The sequence below is a fragment of the Lineus longissimus genome, chromosome 7 (genome assembly GCF_910592395.1).
Source record: "Lineus longissimus chromosome 7, tnLinLong1.2, whole genome shotgun sequence".
Classification (NCBI taxonomy): domain Eukaryota; kingdom Metazoa; phylum Nemertea; class Pilidiophora; order Heteronemertea; family Lineidae; genus Lineus; species Lineus longissimus.
The window spans coordinates 18,601,967-18,612,069 of NC_088314.1; the positions used below are offsets into that span (position 1 = coordinate 18,601,967).

General features: G+C 42.5%; 2 protein-coding genes across 2 annotated transcripts in view; one reads left to right on the forward strand and one right to left on the reverse strand.

The window, feature by feature from the left end:
- Positions 1-820: 820 nt before the first annotated feature.
- Positions 821-9,531, reverse strand: LOC135490972 (ankyrin-2-like). The gene is made up of 10 exons (XM_064776565.1): positions 9,438-9,531; positions 8,681-8,932; positions 7,072-8,347; positions 6,611-6,805; positions 6,089-6,220; positions 5,122-5,428; positions 3,634-4,658; positions 3,088-3,392; positions 2,627-2,881; positions 821-1,811 (listed from the first exon to the last, which is right to left on the reverse strand). Exons 2-10 carry the CDS (start codon positions 8,852-8,854, stop codon positions 1,521-1,523), a joined length of 3,960 nt encoding a protein of 1,319 aa, XP_064632635.1. The 5' UTR covers positions 8,855-8,932; positions 9,438-9,531; the 3' UTR covers positions 821-1,520.
- A 238-nt stretch (positions 9,532-9,769) lies between these two features.
- LOC135490971 (ankyrin-1-like) overlaps positions 9,770-10,103 on the forward strand; it is a 14,979-nt gene continuing 14,645 nt past the window's right edge. The window contains exon 1 of the mRNA XM_064776564.1: positions 9,770-9,912. The gene's annotated coding sequence lies outside the window, so the exon portion shown is untranslated. The remainder of the gene's footprint in view (positions 9,913-10,103) is intronic.

Sequence of the window (10,103 nt, forward strand, 5' to 3'; positions counted from 1 at the left end):
AGATTGGCACGTGGAAAGTCACAGAGGGGCAGGTTTTCATGGAAATTTCATTCACGGGCCCGGCAGATTTTCATGGCAACCTCATTTTCAGGCCAGACCTTTCTGAGGCGCCATGTGGAAATTTAATTATTTGCCAAATTTGTAAAACATAATTTCATTGTTGGAACAAGTTAGAACTTTTATTTCATCCAATAAAGTAATTTTATTTAAAATAATTATTTTGTATTCAAACCAGCATTTTTATTTTATCAAGCCATCAGATTATTTCCAAATCAGGAAAACAATGATACACCACAGCTGGTGCTGTTATTCGAGACGCATGGTAGATTATTTCAAACAATAGAAAATAATTTCGTTGATTCAGACCATATACTTATATACATATGTGACCCGTCACAGCAAAACCAGGCGCATGTCGCTCCGAGCTTGGCAGGTTGAGACGGACTGGTTGTTCATTTCTCTGTTGTCTGCCTTTAGTGAAATATGAGCACATAAATTCTTTCCATTATCTCCTGGCGTCATTTAGGCTCATCTTCTGTGCGACATGCGCCTGGTTTTGCTGTGATGGGTCACATATTTGTATTGAAAATTCATTCACCACACCATGAAGGGGAGGTTCAAATCCCATCCGTGTATTTACCCTGCCATCTTTTGGCGGGATTCAGGAAATGTTTAAAGGGGCAACTTGGGCGTGGTAAATAGACGATTTGTTCCAAGGTATTTTACTCTTCTACAGGGTGACCAGCAAAAACAAGAAAACTGTAGTTTAAACTATTGTAAAATGTATTTATTCAGAGAAAAAACAATATCACATCCTGCTTATTGAAAATAAATAACACATATATCAAAACAAATAATTGCATCTTTGAAATTTGAAAGGAAATATGGCATTGGACATTCTCTTCCGTTTGGTTTCATTCCGTTGTTCCACAAAATACAGTTTGCCTATGGAATATAAAGGTAAATCCATTGACAACAGATAATGTTAACGGACAAATACAAATACCCTTCTTGTATCTAAAATACTCCATCGCCACTGTATACTATTAGGATGAAACTAACTATCCCTGAGTGTGTTTAGCGTGTTAAGAGAGAGTGCTGGTGAATAAATATTTTAGATGGCATGACCTGCTATGCCCGTCACCTGCAGCAAAAGGGTTAAGCAGATGCAAAATTTATCTACAAGAGCTATTCAAGTAGGTAGGCCTACACATACATATTACCCTGGAACCTCTTATCAACAACAATATTTGCAACCCCTAATCAAAGGGGATTTTCTAACCGTATAACTCTATGACTAACTAATTTGATGTGCTTTGGTGTGAGCCCGTTTTTGCAAATTGCAAAAATATATTATAGGTATAAACGTTTTCAGTTTAGCCTTCAAACGAAGCTTTACTGTAAACCAGGAAAAATTGGCGCCCCTATATTTCTGTGGTATTTTTTCACAATGTTTATTTTGCGAATCTAGGTAATTCACTAAATCCACGAAAAAATAAAATGCCAGCAAAAATATTGGTTTATTCCTCTTCAGTTACATATTCTAAATTATCAGGATCCTCAACATTGCCGTCTTTTTCTGAACGTCCTTCATGAGCCTCCTCCACCTTCCCATCAGGGACCTCATTGACGTCTGCTGTCTCACTCCTCCCCCACAGACCGAGATTCTGCATGCTCAGGCGCTGATGAAGGCTTAGACGGCCGCGGAGGAGGGATGGCCGGTTGTGATGGTAGTTCCACACTGTTTGGTTATTGATGAGTTCCTCGGTGAACTGCATCCGTAGCGCCAATGCCGACGCAAGTTGTCCAGACTGAAATTGAGAAATTTGGGTAGAAATAATCAACCAAGGGAGTACTAATAACAAGAGGCCCAAGGGACTGGCACTCAGCTGAAATAGATGGGTCAATGTACACGATGTACACTTCGGTGAACTGCATCCATAGAGCCAATGCTGAGGCAAGTTGTCCAGACTAAAATTGAGAAATTTGGGTAGAAATATTCAACCAAGAGAGTAGTAATAACAAGAGGCTCAAGGGCCTGGCACTCAGCTGAAATAGATGGGTCAATGTACACGATGTACACTTCGGTGAACTGTATCCATAGTGCCAATGTTGACGCAAGTTGTCCAGACTGAAATTGAGAAATCAACCAAGGTAGTAGTTACAACAAGAGGTCCAAAGGGTCTGGCACTCAGCTGAAATAGATGGATCAATGCACATGATGTACACTTCGGTGAACTGTATCCATAGTGCCAATGCTGACACAAGTTGTCCAAATCAACCAAGGTAGTAGTTATAACAAGAGGCCCAAAGGGTCTGGCACTCAGCTGAAATAGATGGGTCAATCTACACAACATGGAAAGTACTGTGTAGGTCTCTTTCAACCTCTTTTTTGTTAAGATAATGAGATGCCTATGACATGCCCCCTTTAAGTCCAGTCCATCCTGAAACCTTTTTAGTAGAACTCAGATTAGATAATCAATCAGTGCTAACCTGAGTATTTCTAACTGGAACCCATTTATACAACTGGTGTAGGGGACTGTGGGGATCGGACCATTGACCTGTATCACCGGGCTGGGTGTCTTGCTCGAGGGCAGTGTCCCCAATGTGGCCTACCACAGCGTACCTTTGTTTTTATCATGGGGTTTGCTCCAAGAGCATTCAGTAACCTGGCCATCTCTACGTTGTCCTGCTGCACGCTGAGATGCAGTGCCGTCAGGCCATCGTCTGTCTGGGCGTTGATATCGCACTTTGCCTCAACCAAGACCTTGACGATTTCTTGGTAGACGCTGCCTTGATCCCCCTTGATAACGGCACAGTGAAGAGGGGTGAACCCAGGGGAGTCCTTGTGGATCTCTCGTGCCTCAGTTTGAGCACCTGCCTGAAAGATATGAGGTTGATTAAAAAAAAAAAAATTTCTGACCAAGATATTGACAATTTCTTTGCAGCTGCAATACAGCACAATGAAGAGTAGTCCACTAATTAATCATAAATGACCCAAGGCCACATGCATCTTTTGAAACCATGGTGAAAACATTATTTTCTTGGTCATCCTTCATTAAAAGACCATGTTGCCCCTCGACATACCTCCAGCAACATCTTGGTAATCTTCAGTTCTCCCAACTCAGAGGCCTGATGTAGTGCTGTTGCTCCGGTACAAAACCCTTTGCCATCATCACCCTCGCGTGGTTCACGTGTCTGACACGTTTCAAGGACGCCGCAGTCTGCACCAATCAGCATCCGGGTCATCTCGATGTCTCCGCATTGCGTTGCAAGGATCAACGGTGTGATGCCCAACTTTGTGGGTACGTTGATGTCACAGCCGGCCTCAAGTAAAACTAGAAACGTTGCTCCTTTGTCTTCATCGATACTCAGGTGGAGGGCTGTCTCACCTGGAAGAAATGGAGACTGATACAGTAGAGCCCCAAAATGCGTTTCTTGAAAATCCATTCTCCGCCTTTCGACTTTGCAAATTCCGTAAATAATGCTCCAAACTTGAAAACACCACATTCTTTTTTAATCATGGATAAATTCCATGTTTTGGATTGGCGTATTCTGTCAAGATGAAACTCCAGGGAAAGGGCTCAGTTGTCGCTTTTAGGGAACAAGGAACAAAAGGAACCCATCACCTACCTGTTTTTGGTATCTGTATGTTCGCATCAGCGCCGTGTCGCAACAACTTCCGTGCAAGATCATCGTCATCATGGAGACAGCTCAACATAAGAGCAGTCATCTCCTCACCGTTAACGGTGCACAGTAAGTTGATGTCTGGCGCGCCGCGTAGCATTTCCGTGGCGAAGAAATCATCGAGGTCGTCGCCAATAAGAGCATGTAACGGCGTCACGTTCAAATAATCACCAAACGAACCAACTTGGGCTGTGTCTGCTCCAATTTTCATCAAATGTTCAATATCGGACTCGAGGATATCATCCCCGGTCATGTGATGCAACACATTGAAACCCATCTCGTGCGTCTCACGGATATCGATACCGAAGTTACACAACAACTGGACAACATCGCGTAACGGCGATACATCCGTGTCTACCGGAAGGATTCCGACCATGCCACGCTCTTTCGTGATCAGACCCCTGACGTCTGCTCCAGCTTTTAGGAGCAGACGTATCATGGAAACATTCCCTTTCTCAGTCATAAAATCCAGAGCAGCGATATCACCCTTCTTGTCAGATTGGTCAAGATAAGCATCAGGGTCTGCCCCGTTCCTGATCAACTCCTTCACAGCTCTGTCAGTGGAATGACTTATAGCGGCGATCAGCGGGGGTACGTCATCTCTTTTGGTGCAAAAACACCTCATGTTCACGTCAGCGCCGATCTCCAGAATTTTTCTGATCAGTCGCGTTACCCTTTCAGCATTCTGAACGCACGCGATACCAAGTGGTGTACGCTTCTCATCAGCATCATTTGGAAGAACAGAAAATATGTCCGCACTAAAATCAGCCAACAGAGCGAGAATATCTGTAACGCCCGCTTCAACGGCAACATGAAAGGAATTCCCTTTCAAGATTTCCACACCATCCACATCTGGGATGAGTTTTGCACCCTTTCTAATCAATAACTCTGCAGATTCAGGTTTGTTGTTCTTCAAGGCTATTGCCAGAGGCGTAGTTTCACCAGCCACGACATTCAGGTCAGCACCATAACTGAAAATCAAAACCCAAACAAGTCATTAGGTTTTCATTAGGGTTCCCAGAACTTAGTATCAGAGCCGAGAGGGTAAGACCATGTGCAAACCTAGTGGCGGTGTTCTCCACGACACCATTAGTCAGGGTGTCCCACCCTATCTTGGAAGAGCCAACCTACTGTACCCTATTCGAACAAATTCTAACTGGTAAATGAAGAAACAGGGCCTAGAATGTCACCAGAGATACCAGAGATCCCAGAGGATTTAAGCAAAACTGGATATAGTCCGTTTCATCAGTTAAACTCATATTGATTTTAGTTGAACTGAAAATCATTCGAGTTAAACTCCATAGAAAAACTCTAGGTCAAATCCCAAAAAATGTGGTTTCTTCAAGCCTTGATCCCAAGGTGGGTGATGAGTTTCTGTTAAACTTAGGTAATTGTGACCGCTTTGAGGCGTCACACTTTTGCCCTCATAATTACCGAAGAAGTTTCCTTATGATGCTGTTGAGACCATACTTGGCTGCAAGATGGAGAGGGGTCATTTCCTTTGTCGAACCAGCCTGCAGACAAGTGGCCATGGGGTCCGCACCGAGTTCTAGAAGCCTCTCTCCGACTTCATCAAGACGATCCAAACTCAACTCCTCAATTGCAAAGCCCAGAGCCGACATCCATGGTTCCTCTGGAGATCTATTCGTTTGAAGATTGACGTCGCAATGACCATGGTCTAGAAGGTGAAGAATGATTTCTTTGTTCCCCGCCTTCATGGCACAGTGAAGAGCAGTGTAGCCTGGTAAGAAAGCAGAAAAAAAGTTTTGGGTTTATCGTTGTATTGTACACCAAGTAGTGTAAACCCACTTATTTCCGCAAGCCTAATACTTTCGCGAGAGGGGTTCAATCGCAAACTTTAGGGGAACGAAAATGTATAACTTAGAGTGATACTATGATGTGATTTACAACTTTGTGGAAATACGTCCGTTTTTAATTGTTGATCACAAAGGTAAAGCTCAAATTTTCCATTTTTGATTAGATTTATTATAAAATCGCTGAATGTAAACCACCGCGACCGCGAAAATGTTCATGTTGTGACGTCATCAACGAAAACGGCATCGAAGCGAGCCGTCCGGGCGGGATTAAACCATCAATTTCTAGAAAATGTGCATTTCGATTCGAAAATCAGTCTTCTCCATGAGGCCATTTTCAGGGCAGCCCACCCTACCTTGGCAGCTTACCACCCTACCTTGGAATAGCCATCCTACCTTGCTCTAGATTTTGTAAAGACTTTCCATAGGACCACCCTACCTTGAATTGTTGGTCACCCCACCTATGGTGTTGGACACTGGCAAAACTTCTTAAATATCAAGGGCACAACCATACATTGAGAAAACCCAACGGAGAATCCTCCTCAATATGTGTATAATTAGAGAATTTGAATGATGAGCATAACTACCGTCTACATCTTGTATATTCGGATTTGCACCATTCTTGATAAGCAGGGCCACCATGTCAAAAGCACTTTCCACAACGGCTTCGGTAAGGCACGTCCTTTTTTTCAATCCACCCTGAGTGTTGACGTCTGCACCTTGAAAACGAAATACGGTAGCAGTAAGCACAGTTGCTATTCAAAGGGGAACGCCATATCGTAATCATCGTGGTTCAGGAAAAGAGAAATGCAGTTATACACAATGCCGTAGAGCAGTCATCATGCATGCAAATTTGCTGAAACTTTGAACAGTGGAACCTCGTTTAGCGGACACCTCTCTATTAAGGACAACCTCTATCTTAAGGACACTTGTTTTGGTCCAAATCCAAAATTGACTTCAGTCATTTTGACCTCTCCAATCAGGACACCTCCCTATTAAGGACAGAATATGTCAGTCCCGAGGGTGTCCTTAATAGAGAGGTTCTAATGTATGGTATTTGTATATCAGTCTACACAACGGCAATAAGTGATTATTTGGTCAATTCTCACCATGATTCAGAAAAAAGTTGACCTGGTTGATACGATTTCTCTCGACTGTAAAACAGAGTGGCGTGCGCCCGTCCAACATCTTGTCATCAATGGCACAACCAGCCTCCCATAAGATATAAAGCAGACTCGTGTCATCTTCGACGTCTTTCCCAGCCACTGCAGAGTGCATCAGTGATATGGATGGGACTTCTTCAGCTGTAGAAAGACAAGAATTACAATTTGAAAAAAAAGCATCGCAAAGTGAGCATTACCCCGCAGCCCAATGAAGTTAAAGGTAAGATATCAATGACAGGGGCGGATCCAATGGGGTCCGACCTGACCCCCTGCCCCCCCCCCCACTATTTTCTACCAACTTGGAAAACAAATTGACGACATTCTATTTGTTGAGATTATTTCTCAAACAAACAAGTTTTGTTTAAGAAACAACATTTTAACTATCTCTGGCCCCTAAAAATACTTACCAATCACAGAGAACTTTGTATTAACATCGGCACCATGGTCAATAAGTTTCTTTACCAGATCCTTCATTCCTAAATCAACGGCGACATGTAGTGGAGTCATTTTACAAGCCATTGCATTGGATGGAAGTGGATCGCTCTTGGAGTCTGTGAGGTCCATCTGAGAATCACCATAGGTCCCTACAAGGTCCACCTGAATTCCCGGCTGGCGCAAAAGAAGGTCACAAAAGTCCAGATGTTTCTTACGGACAGCTGTAAATAACGGAGCACCATTGTTGACATCGACGTCTGCTCCATGCTCGAGAAGGATTTTTCCAACTTTCAGATTGTTTTCCGACGCGCACAGCATGAGTGGAGTCATGTTCTTAGAGTTCTGCGTGTCTATGTCAGCACCGTAGTTCAGAAGCATCTTGGAAATGATTTCCGAGCGTAGAAGTGTAGCAGTGAAAAGGGGAGCGATGTTCGTCACATCCTTTTCTCTGCCACTCACATGTCCTGCAGCAGGAATGTTAGGATCAGCACCAAATTTTAACAACGTCTCAACGCAGTATCTCTTTCCAGCAACAACAGCAAGATGTAGCGGTGTGGCATCGCGGAGCGCCGTTTTGCCAGTTTTAGCAAGATCAGTCTTGTGTGCAGTGCAATTCAGATTACAACCGGCTTTGCAGAGAATGATCAAGGAATCTACGGCGCCATTTTCTGCCGCGGCGTGGACGGCTGTATAACCGGAAGGAGTCGCTAAATCGGCCTTGTGGCCATGCTGTAACAAGAGATTCAAGACTTTGTGCGAGTCATTTTGTGCAGCGAGTAACACTGGCGTAGCACCGTCACTCATACGAACATCCTTCAAAACATTTCTCTTCAGCAAGATTTCGGCAATTTCCTCAAAATTCAAAGAGGCAGCTACGTGTAGGGCAGTCAGACCCTGATAAGCCTGAACATTGATCAGAACTTTCCATTCTAAGAGAAGTTGCACCGTTGATAGATCATTCAGAAAAGTTGCAAAGTGTAACGGCGTCATTCCGTTGAAGATGCTGAAATTCCTGGCTTTGTTGAAGTTAACAGGACAGTCAATGTCACAACCAGAAGTCCTGAGATAGTTCAGCAAATGTTTATGTTTGAAACCGATTGCTATGTGAAGACATGAGAGATTTCTGTATCTGTTGTTGCTAAGAGTGTACGCTGTGTCATTTACATCCATCCCAGCCTCGATGAGACATTTGACAATGTCAAGGTCACCTTTCATCACAGCCATATGCAGGTAACTCAGGCCGGTGTCCTTGAAAACAGAAAAAAGAGAAATTTTAACTGAAAGATGGCCAGCAATAAACTCGCTCATGACTTGATGATGCATCAACCGCTTTGATACCGACTGGTGCGGGATTGGGAAGGGCATTGTATTGCATGCACAACGTTCACTGTATTGTACGCGCCGGTCACCGATCCAAAGGTTGACCGCGCTCAACGTTGCTTAACTTCCACTCTGGGGCCAACGCGCCAACCACTGGGCCATAAAGGAATTCCCTCATGGCCGGCGGGTTAAGCTGTGCCATATACCTTCACTATACATTCACTTCAACGTTCAACAAAAATACAACATCAAAATACAAACCTGGTGTCTGTAAAACCTGTTCTCTTCCTTCCAAATCGACTTGACATCATCAAGTTCTTTCTGCATAATGGCTGCTGTAATTGGTTCGAGGTCATCAACATATTTGAATGGCTTCTCCAGTTTCTTCAGAAAGGAATCAAACGTTTGCCGAAGTCTCTTCGCCGCAATGTTCATTTTGAGCAATCAGTCATTTGCCTTCAGATTTGAAGATTAAAGTTTATCAAAGTTGACATTGTGCGAGGCACAGTTTACCTGTAAGAGTCAACAAGAGAGCATCAAGATACATCAAAACTGAGCTGAACTGATTTCTTTGCCTAAATACTGCTACATGAATACATTGCCCATTTAAATTAACCCCTTCAAGGGCCAAATGTCCTGGTTTAAAAAAAAGTTGTTGTCAGTGAAACCTGGCAGTTATTAGGCACAGGGCAATGGACAACTATGCAGATGGTCAAATAAAGTATCATTGTTGTTAGAAAACGCATGAGGGGTGTTGGCTGCATGCAGACCTGAAATTACATAACTTGGTGGGGATTTCAAGACACATAAGTGGTAGATATTTGAAAAAAACCAGCCCAACTGAAGGGGCCTCTTTTTAGGAGTTTTGACCAATTTTATATGGGACACCCTGTAGCCTACATTTCTATAAAAGTTTTTGTTGACTTCTAACAACCCATAAACTTGCTAAAATGTAGGCTTCATGCAGTTTATCGTTATCAATAACTTGCTAGATATAAACATATTGTATAAGACTTACCTTTTTTAGATATATTTCTTACGGGAAAGGGTGAAAATATCAACTTTCTTACTAAATTTTGAGATTTTTGTGATTTTACAGTGCTGTAAATAACACCTATGCAACTCAAACTTGCAAATTATTTTACATAATTTTTTCAATAACAAGAGACTATTAACTCTAAAAAGAAGCCATTATAATCTCTTTGTCTATATTGTACTCTAAATTTGTCAGACATCTAGAATTTAAGCTCCTAACTAGAATTTATTACTGAGAATTTTAATCATTTCTTGAGAAACTGTATTCTTTGGTACATTTTATATCTCCAATGTAAACAATGTATTTCTATAGTGCATAGAGAGGAGCTGTCATTTTGAATATCATTGATATTGCAGAGATCTTTTGGAGATTTCTTCGATTTTTTTAGTAGATTAGGACGTACATCATGTGGTGAATAAGTGCAATGTCCAAAAATGGGTTGACAACTGTGATTCAAGTGAGAAAATTAGTAGTTTGTAGACCTATTCTTCTGAGATTTTAAATATCATGATTTGACCTTTATGAGGTAGACATCCTAAAATCTTCAAATCCTGATAAACCAGCCACCAGTATAGTGCTAGCCTGAGTGATAAAAGTGACCTAATTAGGTGGCCCTTAGCCTGTCTTTTGTGACCCCCATATGTCATA